The sequence below is a fragment of the Ovis aries genome, chromosome X, assembly GCF_016772045.2.
Source record: "Ovis aries strain OAR_USU_Benz2616 breed Rambouillet chromosome X, ARS-UI_Ramb_v3.0, whole genome shotgun sequence".
Classification (NCBI taxonomy): Eukaryota; Metazoa; Chordata; class Mammalia; order Artiodactyla; family Bovidae; genus Ovis; species Ovis aries.
Window position 1 is genome coordinate 65,329,124 of NC_056080.1, and position 17,818 is coordinate 65,346,941.

The following is a 17,818-nucleotide window of genomic DNA, read 5'->3' on the forward strand; positions in this document are numbered from 1 at the left end:
TAAGCAAGGTGAAAAGACAACCCTTAGAATGGGAGAAAATAATAGCAAGTGAAACAACTGACAAAGGATTAATTTCCAAAATACACAAGCAGTTCATACAACTCAATGCCAGAAAAAACAAACAGCTCAATCAAAAAGTGGGAAAAAGACCTAAGTAGACATTTCTCCAAAGAAGACATACAGGCGGCTAACAAACACATGAAAGATGCTCAAAATCACTCATTATTAGAGAAATGCAAATCAAAACCACAGTGAGCTATCACCTCACACCGGTCAGAATGGCCATCATCAAAAAGTCTACAAACAATAAATGCTGGAGAAGGTGTGGAGAAAATGGAACACTCTTGCACTCTTGGTGGGAACGTAAATTAATACAGCCACTATGGAAGACAGCATGGAGATTCCTTTAAAAAAAACTAGGAACAAAACCACCATATGACCCAGCAATCCCACTCCCAGGCATGTACCCTGAGGAAACCAAAATTGAAAAAGACACATGTATCCTATTGTTCATTTAAGCACCGTTTACAATAGCTAGCACACGGAAGCAACCTAGATGTCCATCGACAGATGAATGGATAAAGAAGTTGTGGTACATATACACAATGGAGTATTACTCAGCCATAAAAAGAAATGCATTTGAGTCAGTTCTGAAGAGGTCGATGAACCTAGAACCTATTATACAGAGTGAAGTCAGTCAGAAAGAGAAAGATAAATACCATATTCTAACTCATATATATGGAATCTAGAAAAATGGTACTGAAGAATTTATTTCCAGGGCAGCAATGGAGAAACAGACATAGAGAATAGACTTATAGACATGGGGAGAGGGAAAGAAAGGGTGAGATGTATGGAAAGAGAACATGGAAACTTACATTACCATATGTAAAATAGATATCCAACAGGGAATTTTCTGTATGGCTCAGAAAACTCAAACAGGGGCTCTGTATCAATCTAGAGGGAGGTTCAAAAGATAGGGGATATATGTATACCTATGGCTGATTCATGTTGAGGTTTGACAGAAAACACCTGCCTGTGTGTGTGTGTGATGGATTATCATTCAACCATAAGAAAGGAGGAAATCCTACCATTTATGACAACTTGGATGTACCCTGAGGGCTTTATACTAAATGAGATGTCAGGCAAATATTATATCACTTATGTGTGGAACCTAAAAAAGTTAAACTCATAAAAACAGAGTAGAATGAGATATCATTTAAGCATTAATTCCCTGTAATAGAATCACTGGGTCAAAGGGTATAAACAATTTTTAAGACATAATGCTACATTCCCTTCCATGCAGTTTGTACTAATGTAACTAACACCAGCTGTGTACTAACTTCTTTAATGCAAACCAAGAATTACCTCTGAAATTTTTCCTAATTTGATAGAAAAATGGTGAGTCAGTTGTATTAATTCGCTAACAAGGTTGAATATTCTTTCAAATATTTATTAGTTATTTGTAGCTTCTCAATTATGAGACAAAACTGACTTAATCTTTGGGATACAGGTAATTCCGGAAAGCTTCCTTGGAGAAATCATGTCTAACTGACACCTAATGGGTTGTGCAGATATCATCCAGGAACAAAATACTTAACAATTACAAGGGGAAAATAGGAAATTTACAGCAGAGAAATATGGCAGATACCACCTTAATGAAGTCATCAAACTTATCATAAACAGTAATGAGATAAATCCACAGCTATACTTCCTGATGATGTACTGAGGACACGTCATTATCTCTATGGTATTATTGTCAAAAATGCATAGCTTGAATCAAATGAGGAAATATCGCACAAAATCAAACTGAAGGACATCCTATAAAACAACTGGCCTATAATCTTTAAAAATGCCAAGATCATAAAAAGGTAAGTCAAGTCTGAAGTATTATTCCAAGTTAAAGAAATCCAAAGAGATATTACAACTAAATGTAACATATTATCCTGGATTGGATTCTGAATCATAAGGGTCTTTGTTTGTTTTTGATTTTGGCTATAAACGATATTACTGGAACAATTAAAGAAATTTGAATGGGATCTTTGGATTACGTGGTAGTATGATGCTAGTGTTCATTTCCTGATTTTGATGATTGGACCATAGTGATGGGACTGTCTTTGAAGAAATTTATACTGAAATATTTAGGAGGCATGAAGCACCATGTCTGCAATTTACTCTCAACTGGTTCAGGAAAAAATAATGTGCATGTGTAAACAGAAAGAACAAATGTTAACAAGTAGGGAACTTGAATGAAGGGTATATGGGAATTCTTTGCACAGTCCTTACAAGTTTCCCAAAGTCTGAAATGATTTCAAAATAAAATGTAGAAAAACGTTTCAGTGGTTAAATTTTTTTAATCAAATTATTCAGAAATATTGATAATATTCAGAGTTAGTGAGGGTTTGAGGAAAATAATACAGATGGCACATGATGGCATATATCCATCATATAAAGTTGCTCAGTCATGTCCGACTCTTTGTGATCCCGTGGACTGTAGCCTATCAGGCTCCTCCGTCCATGGAATTCTCCAAGCAAGATTACTGGAGTGGGTTGCCATTTCCTTCTCCAAGGGATGCTTCCTACCCAGAGATCAAACCCAGATCTCCTGCATTGCAGGCAGATGCTTTACTGTCTGAGCCACCAGGGAAGCCCATATCCATCATATATGAATGGGGAAAATGTAAACTGATGGAAATTGTTTTGGAGGGCAGTTTTAAAGTGTACATCCCTTAACTATTGGTAGTTTCACTTTTAGGAATCTATCCTACAAAAATATTCATGCAGGTTCACCAGGATGTATGTACAAAGATCCTCACTAAAGCATTATCATCAATAGAGTAATTATTAAATTTGTATGGCAACTGAAAACATTGAATTAGATTATTTGTATGAAAGAAGATGTTTGGTTATGTTGTTCAGTAAAATTTGAGGCTGCTGTATTTAAAAAATCAGGTTTCATAGAGGTAAATTAGAGTATGATTTAATTTTTAAAAATAAGCTCAATATCTGTATCATTTTGGTAATCAAAAATACATTAAAAAGAAAAACATTTACCCAGGGAATGCATATTTTATAAGGACAAAATTACATATAAATTTATTAAACCACATTAATTATATAGTTTAAATTTTCTATAATCTTATTTTTGGTTTTATCTTATCTGTCATTGCCTCTTAGTGTTAAGCTGTCCCCTTATAACTGTTTCTATTTTGCCTTGTATTTTTAATATAGTTTGCTCTGTATTAATTGAAACTACATTCCAGGCCAGACTTTCTCATTTTATCTTGACCCTCTTTGTCCCCTTTGTTCCATGTAATACTTTTGGCTTTAAATTGTACTTCATTTGAATTCATAGTCACCTGTACTCTTGTTTATTTTGGCCAGACTTTGTCCATCTTTCTGATTTAAATTTTTCTGTGGCAATTTGCTGTCTTAGAGCTCTTAGAAGTGGTATAGGTATAGACTGAATTTCCTTTCTTTGTTTTTTAAATCAACCTGTGTCTTTGCTTTTAGGTAGGGGAAACAAATTAAGTCATGTATATTTATCATTATAATGGATATGTTTGATCCTATTCCTGCTATCCAGTTTTATGCCTTCTTGCTGTTTTCAGAGATAAAAGCTAAGGCAGTAGCAGTAGGAAGGAAATGATGAAGCCAAGTGGAAGATAATAATGATGATGAAGATAACAGTATGGGGATGCAGGAGAGTGAGTGGGGTGGAGAATTGAGAGATGGTTTCCTGATATCAAGCTTTGTCAACTTGGTGTGTGGAATGGAAAATAAGCCTCCTTTTGTTTGTTTTTGTTGTGGTAGAGATGATTTTAGTTTAAGACATGTTTTCTGAGGTCCTTGTGGGATATGTAAATAGAGATATGCTACAAAAGGCAGAACCAATACAATATTGTAAAGTAATTAGCCTCCAATTAAAATAAATACATTTATATTTAAAAAAGCAGTTGTACATACAAATCTAGAGCTTATGAAAGAAGTCTTTACCTACATGCCCATAATTATATGGGAGACTCTGGACACTGCCTATGGTTTAAAAGATCAATTAATTTGATGACAGTCCACATTCATGTTAAGGCTTTATCTATGGCAACCAATACAGTATACTAACACATATATATGGAATTTAGGAAGATGGCAATGACGACCCTGTATGCAAGACAGGGAAAGAGACACAGATGTGTATAACGGACCTTTGGACTCAGAGGGAGAGGGAGAGTGTGGGATGATTTGGGAGAATGACATTCTAACATGTATACTATCATGTGTCTGACGCAGGATGCAGCATGCTTGGGGCTGGTACATGGGGATGACCCAGAGAGATGTTATGGGGAGGGAGGTGGGAGGGGGGTACATGTTTGGGAACGCATGAAAGAATTAAAGATATTAAAATTTAAAAATAAAAAGCTAAAAAAAATTAAATTAATACCTCACTCAATAAATGCAAAATATTAAAGTAAAAAAAAAAAAGTGTATGAGACATCCTACGCTTGGTAAAAGCAGAGTGAGGAAAATTTTACCTTTGCCATTCCAACTGAACTGGCATTCAATTCTGAGATTCCTTGATTGGTCTTGTCTCCACGTTCCCATATCCCGAAGTCCTGGCATAAAATAACCAACACACCATTAGCAAGTCACCACTACTAAATGCTTACTAGATATACAACCCTTGAATAAAAGGCATAAATATTAGCTAACTTGCCATACATATGTTTGCCCACAATGCTTATTAAGGAGAGGCCAAGGAGTTGAGTTCCCCCTATAACTATTTCTACAGTAGCTTTCAGTTCTACTGGGGACTCCAAGAAGTTAGAAGATATCTTGATGGCTAAGAACTGTAACTTAGTTCATCTAAAGAGGTGCTTATCAAAATTTTTCATCAAAGCGGATATCTAGGGGATCTAAGAAACAGAGCCTAAACATCATCCCAAATATTTTATCTTAAATATCCATTCTAATTTTATTATCTATTGGCAATGACAATGTACCAAGAACTTACTTATGCACTTTACACTATTATCATCCTTAATCCTTATATTTTATAAATGACAAAACTGAGGTGCAAAGAGAAGTTAAGCAACTCACTCAAGGTCACATAGTTCATGAATGACAGGGCTAAAATTAGAGTCCAAGTTCTCCAAACCATAGTGCTATACAGCTCCTCGATAATATAAAGATAACATTTAAAATTACTTTTTAAAAACTTTTCATTTCCAAATAACTTTAGATTAACAGAGAAGTTTCAAAAATAGTAGTGAGTTCCTATACACTTTTCACTCAGCTTCCCTTAATGTTAACACTTGACATAACCATAGTACAAGTGTCAAAGTGAAATTTACATGAGTAAAATATTAGTAACCGAATTATGGGCTTTCATAGGATTTCACCAGTTTTTCCACCGATAGCCTTACTATATTACAGGATGCAATCCAGAATACCATGCTGCATTTGTCATGCCTCCTTAAATCTCTTCCAGTTACAGTTTCTCAAGCCTTGTCTTTTATACCTTGACACTTTCTGAAGATTAATGGTCATATATTTAATAGATTTCCCTCAGTTTGGGTTTCCTTGATGTCTTCTCTTGATTAGATTGAGGTTATGCATTTTTGGCAAGAATACCAGAATTCTACAAACATTATGCTCCTTCTTAGTGCATCATATCAGGGGTACACAATGTTGATGTCTTATTACTTGTAACATTAACCTTCATCACTTGGTTAAGGTAGTGTCTACAGAGTTTCTCCATTCTACTGTTACCATTTTCCTATTCTATTATTATACTAATTGCAAGCATCATTTGGAGATATTGTGGATTCAGTTATAGACTACAGTGATAACGCAAATATTGCATTAAAGCAAATCATATGACTTTTTGGTTTCCCAGTACATATAAAAGTTATATTGTAAAGTAATTAACCTCCAATTAAAATAAATAAGTTTACATTAAGAATAAAAAAAGTTATATTTATACTACACTGTAGTCTATTAAGTGTGCAATAGTATTAAGTCTAAAAAAACAATGTATATACCTTAATTTAAAAATATCTTATTGCTAGAAAATGCTAACAATTATCTGAGACTTGGGTGAGTCAAAATCTTTTTGCTTGTGGAGGATTTGACATACTGCAAGAATTACCAGAATGTGACAGAGACATGAAATGAGCAAATGTTGTTCAAAAAATTGCACCAATAGGCTTGCTTGACATAGGGTTGTCACAAACCTTCAATTTGTAAACATCACAAGGAACTGCTAAGTGCAAGAGAGTGAAACAGTGAAATGAGATATGCCTGTAATTAATATATATCTTCAGAGATACACTTTATGACTGTGCAAATATCTTGTTTCTCCTCGAATATCCATCCACTAACTTAGCATCCATCAGTGAATTATCCTTGCAACAATTATAGTGGTGTTTCAATGGTGATTTTCTAGTTCCTTTATTACCTATCCACTCATTAATTGCAGTCCTTCTCTAAGGAAGTGCTATTCTTTCTCCCTCATTTTTTTACTCAGCTATTTATTTATATCAGTATAACTTATAGATATTTAGGTTATCCCCTGGGTTGTAATAAAATGTTACCATTATTTATTTTGCTCAAATTGTTCCAGCCCTGGCCATTGGGAGTTCTTCTAGATTGGCTCCTGTGTTCTTTTAACATGCTCCATTTTAAAAACACTTCCTTGCTTTCTGTCATTATAAGATGCTCAAGTATAATCTCATCTTATATTTTCCCTGCCCCAGTCCTGGAATCAACCACTTTTACAAGGAGTTCTCATTCTTTTTATTAGAGAATGAGTTATAGTCAAGACCTGAGTACCAGTGCTCATTGCCACTGTGGTGTCAGGGTTCTATGCTCTCTCATTGAACAGAACTTGGAAATACTCACATGCACACACATGCTTGCACATGCACAAACACACTTGTATTTATTTTGGTGTTTACCTTAAGTTACTTTTAATGTCAAATCTCTGAGTCAAAAGATGAAGTTTCAGAAAGGTAAGCCATATTTATCCCATAGTGAGTCTCATCTGCCCCTAAACCCAGCTCTACCCTAGTCTGTGCAGCAGATATTAGAGTAGGAGAAGGCACAAATATCATTAATTCTACTGCTGCAACCTTGGCTGCAACAGAGGTCAGAAAACCCTGGTTTTTACCCTGCATCACAGCAGACTTATGGTATCAGAAAACAAAAATCTGTCAACAAATAATATCTGCTTGCACCACATATATCTACATTAGAATTACTCTTCCCTGGAGAAGGGAATGGCTACCCACTCCAGTATTCTTGCCTGGAGAATTCCATGGACAGAGGAGCCTGGTGAGCTATAGTCCATGGGGTCGCAAAGAGTCAGACACGACTAAGCGACTTTCACTTCACTTCTGGTAAATAAGCAGGGACAGGCTCCAGATTTTCCCTCACACCTGAAAAAACAACTAATCAAACCAAAACAATTAAACAAGTAAAACACTGAACTATATATAACAGCCATTTTCAACACAATGAGCATCGTGCAATGAAGAATAGTAATTTCTGAGAGAAATGTTAAATATATTATGACCTCATTAAAAATGACTTGATTAAAAACCTATCTCATACTGTAGTTGTAAAAAAGATTAATTATTTTTGTATAGTAAGCACTGAATCAATGTCTACAGATGATATTAAACACACGACTAAACTTTATTTCTAAGTAGCTAACTGACCAGTAATACTCCTTAGCTATCCTACTCCCATTTAACCATAAACACTAGAAGGATGACAGAGCTTAGTAACGAAAGAGGCCGAAGGCAACTTCTGCCAGAAGCGTTACAGATTGGTTCTCTATGAGGAGCAGCCTTAGGAGAAGGAATAGGTTGTTCAGTATATTTAAAACATCACATGTTTAAAATTCATTCCAAAATGAGTACTTACAGCAGTTTTATATGCAGCTTCAATGTAAAACACAAGGTTCTGTATGAAATTAACTTCATCTAGGCTGTGGATAATATGAAGTCCTGAGGAAAAAGGGAATAAAGGTATAGAGCTAGTTAATTATCACTACAGGCTTTAAAGGCAGCCATAGTGACTTAACTGACCCCCTTACTCCCAAAGAGTCCTACTCCTGCTTAGGAATCAAGAAGCACTTTGATTTCTAAAACATAAAAATAATACCACAAATCAGTCCTAGGCTAGTTTTCAACTAAGTGAGACACCAGCATGTTTTAAAATGGAAGAATTTTGATTGATATTTGTTTTAATGAAAGTTCTCAGACTTCTAATTCTATAGGTAACTAATTGGTGTTTAAATGTATAAACCTAGGCATCTGGAAAAAGAAAGATAAACATTTTAAAGAAGGCTTGGAGGGAGACTAAATAATAAGAAGTGGGTGAAGATTATGATTTTAAGAACCCAAAACCATATTATGGAGAGTAAAAATGATAATCTAAATTTGAACTATACAAAAAGAGCTTATAAATAAAATATTTTACATGAATTATACATTCAATTTTCACAACAACTCTAAGAGGTGGTTACCTCTGTTTTCTGCCTGAGGCTTACAGAAGTTAAATGTTTGCCTAAAGTCATGAAACTGATACCTAGTGGAAATAGGACTCAACTGACTGTCAACTTTTGTTTCATTTCAGAGACTGAGTTCCTAACCAAGATACTATACTGCTTCCAAGTGTGTACAACATGATCCATTTTTGTTTAAAAACTAATTCCTTTCCTTTCCTGGCCATCAAGGGAAATACCAACAATTACACAGTTTTTCTCCCAATCAGGATCACATTACTCCCACCCTGCCAAGTTTCCTCTCTAGAAGAAACCAATCTTAACCAGTTTCCTCTGTATCCTATCAGAAATACATTATGCATATATAAAAATTATGCAAAGAGTAGTATATTATGCCACACCTTGCTTTTTTAACATACAACTTGGAGACAAATATATCTGCTTCATTAAAAAAAAATGACTACATAGCATTCCACTGAAAAACTATTTGTATAACCAGTTCCCTAATGAAAGACATTTGGGTTGTATCTAGTCTTTCATCACTACTATCAATGCTGCAATGAATATCTGTGTGTTTATATATCTTTGTGCATATGCACCAGTATATCAAGGTAAATTCCTAACTACTGAGTCATATATTCATGCATATTACTTTTTCCAACATTTTATTTTGAATATTTTCAAACAAAAAAGGAAAGAATTTTATAGTGGCACCTGTAGATTTTACACATCATCTGGACTCAACCATTAACATTTTACTATACTTTTAAATCATTTTATATCCATCTAACAGTCCTTCCAATTTTGGATACATTTCTAAGTAAGCTACAAACATTGGTACTCCTCTCTCGAAACATTTCACCACATGTACATTAAATGATGATAGTCATCCCCATGTTATTCTGCAAAGAAATTCCACGGTTTACATACCAACCAGCACTGCCTGCCTATTTCCAACATGTTTGTAAACACAGGCTTTAATAAAAGTTTTTGATCTTTACTACTCTAACGGATCAGAGATAGAATATCCTTGCATTTTAATTTATAGCTCTTTTATTTTGAGTAAGGTTGTGAGTCTTATGTTTATAAATCAGCTGTATTTCTTTTCCTATGAACTTTTTGTATTTTCATATACTTCAATTTATATTGAATTGCCCATCTTTCTGTTATTAATATGTTAATAAATATTAAAGAAATTGGACTTTTGCCCATTATATGTGTTGCAAGTATTTTTCCCAGTTTGTCTGAAGTTCCATTTTGCTTACAGTATATTTTTTTCTCAGAAGCTTTTATTAAAAAGCTTTATCCCATGAATGCTTCTAGTGCTTTCAGTTTCTTTTTTTTCACATTTAAATCTTTGATCTATTGACAAATATTTTAAATCACAGAACTCGTAAATTTAAAATTAAAAATGAATATATGATTCAGATCATCAGATTGCAAACTCCTCCTGATCCATGGCTCTGTCAGAACAGTAACCACAGCACAGGGCAGCATGGGGAGCAAAGGGTCTTTCTTGTAGCAATATTGACCCACCTTAACCTCTTGGATAGAGAGGAAAAAAAGAGAGGCAGTAATATTTGATATCAGCTTCATAGCTTTATTTTGTCAGCTTTGTGTGCCAAGGTACTTGAACATAAATTGAGATAAGGCAGTAAGTGTGAAACCGGTTTTGACAATTTCTTAGACTCATGTCGCACTAACTAGTCACTATACCATATAAATGACACACATCTACCATTGGTCCTTTTGTTCATGATATTCTGTTTACACAGCTTCCTCCATATCTTGAAATCCTAACTATTCTTTCAAGGCCCAGTTCAAATGCTGTCTCCTCTTGTGATGTTCTCATTGATTCCCCTCTTCTGTGTTTCACAGAATTTTATTTTTTCTTGCTCTTATGAACTTAGTTTTTACTTTGTACCACAGATAAATCTACCTGAATTTGAAGAAATCTTATTCATATTTGTAGTCCCCAAAACATCTCATATAGCCCCTAAAAGTATCTCACAGTCTAATTTGAATGATATTAAATAATATTTTGAATAGTAGATGTTCAATAATTATTTATTGAATGATCTTAAACAACCCTGTTAAGCACAGGAGAGGACCTGTCTCTTGAAACAAGACCACTCATAACATCTGGTTCCTGTCCCTTCTATGGAGCCAAGGCACTGCTTGTAGAAAAGAGGGTGCAGAGGTGAGATATACAGGTGAAATGAAGTAGGGCTTGGGTAAGGCCAAAGATGTCAGTGCTGCGTAAAGCATACTAAAGTATCTAGAAACGAGGCTGACCCTGTGGTCTACTCCACAGACTGATTTGTACTTGCCTAAAATTAAGCCTCTCTCTCTCTTATTTTTAAAAACAGTAACATTGAGATCTTCTTCACATACCATATAATTTACCCAATTTCAAGTAAATAATTTAGTGGTTTTTAGGGTTTGCAGAGTTCTGCAACCATTACCATAATCAATTTTAGAACATTTTCACCATTCCTCCAAAGAAATCTTGTATCCATAGTAGTCACTCCCCATTTCCCTTCAACACTTGTCCCATCATTCCATACCCACCCCCGGCCAAGCAATCACTCATGTATGTTATATCTCTATAGATTTGTCATACTATTCTTATAAAATGATTTGCAAATATTTCCTATCATATTGTGGGTATTTTTTCACTTTATTGAAAGGGTCCTTTGAAGCCCAACAGTTGTTAAACACAAGTTTATCTTAAGTTGACAAATTCCAATTTATTTTCCTTTATTTGCTTATACTTTTGGTGTCATATCTAACAGGGCCTAACCCAAGGTGAGGAAGGTTTAATCCTATATTTTTCTCTAAATGTTTGTTATAAACTCAAAATTTCCCCCATAAAATTCATATGTTGAAGCTCTAACCCCCAATGTGACTGTATTTAGAAGTGAGGCTTTTATGGAGGTGAAGTGAAGTTGCTCAGTCGCCTCTGACTCTTTGCGACCCCATGGACTATACATTGTACAGCCACTTTGTAAAAGAGTCTGGCAACTCTCATAAGGTTAAACAGAGTTACCATATGATCTAGCAGTTTCATTCTTAGGTATATATTCAGGAAAAATGAAAACATGTTCACTCAAAAGCTTGTGCACCTGCATGAATGTTCATAGCAGCATGGATGTTCCTCCATCCACGGATTTTCCAGGCAAGAATACTGGAGTGGGTTGCCATTTCCTTCTCCAGGAGATCTTCCCAACCCAGGGATTGAACCCAGTCTCTGACATTGTAGGCAGACGCTTTACCGTCTGAGCCACCAGGGAAGTCTAAGGTTTAAGGAGGTAATTCATGTTAAATGAGGTCATAAGGGTGGGGCCCTCATACAATAGGGATTGGTATACTTATGAAAGGAGACATCAGGAGTGCACACACAGAGAGAAAAGGCCATATGAAGACATAGCACAGAAGGTAGCTGTCTGCAAGCCAAGGTGAGAGGATTCATTGAAACCAGCACTGCTGACACCTTGATCTTGGACTTTTAGCCTCCAGAATTCTGAGAAAATAAATTCCTGTTCTTTATGCCACCCATTCTGCAGTATTCTGCAGTATTCTACTGGATTAAAGCCTTTTACAGTTTTCCTTCCTACATTTAAGTCTATGATTCATTTTGTGTTAGTTTTTGTCTATGGTAGAGAAGAAGTCCAATTTCATTCTTTTGCATGTGGATATTCAGTTTTCCTAGCATCATTCTTTCCCCATTGAACTATCTTGGCATCCTTGTCAAAAATCAACTGACCATGTGTTGCTTCTGGACTCTCAGTTTTATTCTGTTATTCTATGTGTCTATCCTTATGCCAGTATCACAATATTTGGAAGTAAGTTTTTTGCTTAACAAGAGCTCAGTTTATTGATGTTTCTGTTACTATGTTTTGGAGGGGGTTCAGGATGGGGAACACGTGTATACCTGTGGAAGTAAGTTTTGAAATCAGAAAGTGTGAGTCCTCTAACTTTGTTCTTCTTTTTCAAAATTCTTTTGACCATTCTGGATCCTTTGGATTTCCATATACATTTTAGAAAGAGCTTGTCATTTTTTACAAAGAAGACAGATGGAATGTGCACAAGAATTGCATTGAATCTATAGATCAATTTGGGGAATGTTGCTATCTTAACTGGAGAAGGCAATGGCACCCCACTCCAGTACTCTTGCCTGGAAAATCCCACAGATGGAGGAGCCTGGTAGGCTGCAGTCCATGGGGTCGCCAAGAGTCGGACATGACTGAGCGACTTCACTTTCACTTTTCATTTTCATGCATTGGAGAGGAAATGGCAACCCACTCCAGCGTTCTTGCCTGGAGAATCCCAGGGATGGGGGAGCCTGGTGGGCTGCCGTCTATGGGGTCGCACAGAGTTGGACACGACTGAAGTGACTTAGCAGTAGTAGCAGTAGCAGCTATCTTAACAGTAAGTGTTCTAATCCATGAACATAGGATGTCTTTCTAATTTACCATCTCTCATTCTCTTCATTTGTTCCTGTGGAGTTGAGTTATGATTTGGTTATCTTTTTCTTAATTCACTATAGCTTTGCTCCCACCCACCTCCTTGGTTCTGATATTATCAAATATATTTACATTTTTATATGATATAAGCACAACAATACAAGTTATTGTATAAAATAAGTTTTATACAATTGATTTTTAGGTCAGTTCAGTTCAGTTGCTCAGTCATGTCTGACTCTTTGCGACCCCTTGGACTGCAGCACACCAGGCTTCCCTGTCCATTACCAACTTCCAGAGCTTGCTTAAACTCATTTAGGTCAGTTAAGATAAGAAAAAAGAAATATGTAATTATACCATATTTTATAATTATTTTTACCAGTGGTCTGGTTTTGTGTGTGTGTGTGTGTGTGTGTGTGTAGATTCCAGCTACTGCTTTTGGTCACCTGATTTTAATATAAAGAACTTCTTTTAGTATTTCTTGTAAAGTAGGTCTGGGCTTCCCAGGCAGTGCTAGTGGTAAAGAACCCGCCTGCCAATGCAGGAGACATGAGTGTGTTCAATCCCTGGGTCAGGAAGATCTCCTGGGGAGGATATGGCAACCCACTCCAGTATTCTTGCTTAGAGAATTCCATGGACAGAGGAGCCTGGCAGGCTACAGCCCTTAAGTTTGCAAAGAGTTGGACACGACTGAAGCAACTAAGCACCTAACATAGGTCTATTAGCAACAAATTCTTTCACTATTTATCTGGGAATGTCTTTATCTCAGTTTGTTTTTTTGAAAGATAGTTATAAGATTCTTGGTATACTTCCTTTCTTTAGCCTTTTAAACATATCATTCCACTGTCTTCTGGCCTCTACTTTTTTTCAGAAAAGAAGTCAGCAGATAATCTTATTTGGGTTCCCTTTATGGTGGCTCAGATGGTAAAGAATCTGCTTGCAATGTGGGATACTTGGGTTTGATCTCTGGGTTGGGAAGATCCCCTGGAGAAGGGAATGCTCCAGTATTCTTGGCCTGGAGAATTCCATGGACAGAGGAGCCTGGCAGGCTACAGTCATGGGGTCGCAAAGAGTCAGACACAACTGAGTGACTTTCACATACGTAACAAGTCATTTTTCTCATATTGCTCTCAAGATGTTTGTTTTCAGCTTTTAACTTTTACTACGATGTTTCTGGATATGAATCTTAGTTTATTCTACCTGGAAATATTTGAGCTTCTTGGATATGTAGATTAATGTTTTGCACTAAATTTGGGGTGTTTTCATCCATTCTTTCTTTTATTTCAATAATGATTGATTTTATTTTTTTGGCTATGCTGGGTCTTCATTGCTGTGTGTGGGCTTTCTCTAGTTGCAGAAAGCAGGGGCTACCCCATAGTTGTGGTGCCTGGGCTTCTCATTGTGGTGGCCTCTCTTGTTGCAGAACATGGGCTCTAGGCCCATGGGCTCAGTACTTGTGGCTCTCAGGCTCTAGAACATGGGCTCTGTAGTTGCAGTACATGGGCCTAGTTGCCCCACAGCATGTAGAAACTTCGCAGATCGAACCTGTGTACCTTGCATTGGCAGGCAGATTCTTAACCAGGGAAGTCCCATTATTTCTTTAAACATGTTTTCTGCTCCTTACTCTTTTCTTATTACACGTGAGTTGGTAGCGGTTGGTGTCCTACATTTCTCTGGGGTTTTATTCATTTTGCTTTATTGTTTTTTCCTGCTCTTCAAACAGCATAATCTCTGTTGATCTGTCTTCAAGTATGTTGATTTTTCCCTCTGCCAGCTCAAATCGATTGAGTCTCTCTACTGAGGTCCATATAGTCAAAGCTATGATTTTTCCAGTAGTCATGTATGGATGTGAGAGTTGGACTATAAAGAAAGCTGAGTGCCAAAGAATTGATGCTTTTGAATTGTGGTGTTGGAGAAGACTCTTGAGAGTCCCTTGGACAGCAAGGAGATCCAACCAGTCAATCCTAAAAGAAATCAGTCTTGAATATTCATTGGAAGGACTGATGCTGAAGCTGAAGCTCCAATACTTTGGCCACCTGACATGAAGAACTGACACACTGGAAAAGACCCTGATGCTGGGAAAGATTGAAAGTGGGAGGAAAAGGGGATGACAGAGGATGAGATGGTTGGATGGCATCAATGACTTGATGGATATGAGTTTAAGCAAGCTCTGGGAGTTGGTGATGGACAGGAAAGCCTGGCATGCTGCAGTCCATGGGGTTTCAAAGAGTCAGAGATGACTGAACGATTGAACGGAACTGAACTGAGTTAGTCTTTTGGGCTTCCCAGGTAGCTCAGTGGCAAAAATCCGCCTGCCAAGCAGGAGATGTGGGTTCAATCCCTGGGTCAGGAAGACCCCTAGAGTAGGAAACGGCAACCCACTCCAGTATTCTTGCCTGGGAAATTCCATGGACAGAGGAATCTGGTGGGCTACAGTCAATGGGGTTGAAAAGAGTTGGACATGACTTAGTGACTAAACAACAACAAAATGAGTCTTTCATTTCAGTTACTATATTTTTCAACTTTCCATTTGGTTCATTTTTATCTCTTTATTGAAATTTTCTATTTGATGAAATGCAATAATCATATATTCCTTTATTTCTTTAAGCATGGTGTTCTTCAGCTTTCTGAACACTTTTATAGTAACTGCTTTGAAGTCTTTTTCCCCTAAATTCAACATATGCTTCCTCTCAAAGGAGCTTTTATCACCTGCTTTTTCTTCTGTTGCCAGGCTTTCCTGGTTCTTTGCATGCCTCATAAATTTTTACTGAAAACCAGATATTATAGATAATATATAGATATTGATACTTTCCCTTATGGGAATTGTTTACCTGTTTATTTGTTTAGTGACATGGATTATTTCAGTGAAAGTTATTTACCCCATAGTATACAGCCCCTGTTGTTCCTCAGAGGGTGCTGCCCTGGATAAGTACACTGTCACCCCAGGAAGATAGTGGTTTTAGCTTTAGCAACTTGTCTCTTTCTGTGATTCATTACACTTGATCTTAGCCATAAAGCTGAGAAGGGATCTGTGATCTGTCTCTGTTGGTATCAGATGTTAATCTCCACTAACTGTCAATTAATTGTTCTATTATATTGTACAAGGCCCTGAGGCATAAATTGTTGACCGTTTCATTCAATTTATTTCAGGTCCCATTTGATGTAGTCATTGACGCCAGTCTTTGACAGTTGTTCTAATCCTAGGAAGGCTTGTTTTAGCTCTCTCTTTCCTTGGTTCTCTGTTAAAATGGCTAGCTAGTCTACAGGATAGTTTATTGCTTGTATTATTGAGTTATTAGACTCCTCTTAATTTCTTAGAACCAAAATCTTCATTGTTTCCTAGAGTGCCCTTAGTCTTGAACTTCTCCACATTCTGTTCCCAAAATCAGTTCTCTTGGGAGGAGCTATGGACTTTTCTGTTCTTATGGCCTGCCCTACCATCCATGCTACTAGAAAGGTGGATCAGGCCTAGTATTCTTGGTCTGCTCTGCCTGTGGTTAAGCATCCACTCCATTAGTGGGACTAGGGGGTTGGAAGGGAGCTCTAAACCTCTAAGTCATTCTTGACTGGATTAGAAATTTTGCAACACAGAGCTGGGGAGAGTAAGAAGTGCTGGTAATCTGAGATATCACAGCCTTAGACTGAGAGCTGGGGTGGGGAGCGGGCAGGGAGCCTTGTATTCCTGGCTGCATTCGCTTCAAATAGTGCTTCTGTCATGGTGAGTTTGGGGCAGGGGAAGGAATAGATTGTGGCCCAAATGCTATACTTTCTTACTGCTAAGATTTAGATATCTTTGAATAAATGTTTCTCCACTTGCTGTGTACCCTTAGGACAATTTCCAGTGACTTTAAATGTTTGGTTTTCTAAAATTAATTTTCACCATTTATGGTTATTTTGCTGGGGAGAGGGTCTGTGGACCTCCTCTGCTACTGTCCTCTAAGTTGCAATCAGCTTCTGTCTAAGCCTCTCCTTTAATCAAAGTTGAGATTTTTAAGAATTCAAAAATGTTCAGAGAATTGCTAAATTTTACATAAAGATCTTTCATATTTTACTTCTCAATTATCTCTCACAACTCTTCTTTTAATCCTCAAGACAACTGCCTTACATAAATTCTACATCATTTCTTGCCTAAAGTATTTTTACTAAACTTCTAATTAGTCCTCTATCTTTAAAAAAATAATTTTTATTTGTTTATTTTTGGCTGTGCTGGGTCTTTGCTGCTGTGCAGGCTTTTCTCTTCTTGCAGAGAATGGGGGCTTCTTTCTAGTTGCAGTGCACAGACTTCTCATTGCAGTGGCTTCTCTTGTTACAGAGCATGGGCTCTAGGGTGCGAGGGCTGCAGCAGTTGTGGCTCCTAGGTTCTACTGCACAGGCTCAATAGTTGTGGCACATGGGCTTAGCTGTTCTGCAGCATGTGGGATCTTCCTGGCCCAGGCAGCAAACCTGTGTCTCCTGCATTGGTAGGTGGATTCTTTACCAATGAGCCACAGGGGAAGCCCCATCTTAATTTTCTCCTCCATCCAATCTATCTTCCTGCTATTTGAAACTTTCTTTATTATTTATCTTGAATGGCTTTCTATTGACTATAGACTAAACTCCAAACTCCAAACTACTTAGCATGGTATGTTCATGTGTGCTCAATCGCTAAGTCGTGTCTGACTTTTGTGACCCCATGGGCTGTAGCCCACCAGGCTCCTCTTTCCATGGAATTTTCAAGCAAGAATATAGAGTGAGTTGCCATCTCTTTCTCTAGGGGATCTTCCCGATCCAGGGGTTGAACCCACATCTCCTGGGTCTCTTGCATTGGCAGGCAGATTCTTTACCACTGAGCAACTTGGGAAACCAAAGCATG

General features: G+C 37.0%; 1 protein-coding gene across 6 annotated transcripts in view; it reads right to left on the reverse strand.

Annotated features, from left to right (window-relative positions):
- Positions 1–17,818, reverse strand: part of PHKA1 (phosphorylase kinase regulatory subunit alpha 1) — a 171,903-nt gene that overhangs the window by 141,066 nt on the left and 13,019 nt on the right. For all 6 annotated transcript variants that reach the window (XM_027963242.3, XM_027963241.3, XM_027963240.3 and 3 more), the window contains exons 5-6: positions 7,921–8,003; positions 4,527–4,607 (exon numbers count right to left, since the gene is read on the reverse strand). In XM_027963242.3, the coding sequence (XP_027819043.1) occupies positions 4,527–4,607; positions 7,921–8,003 (164 nt within the window). The remainder of the gene's footprint in view (positions 1–4,526; positions 4,608–7,920; positions 8,004–17,818) is intronic.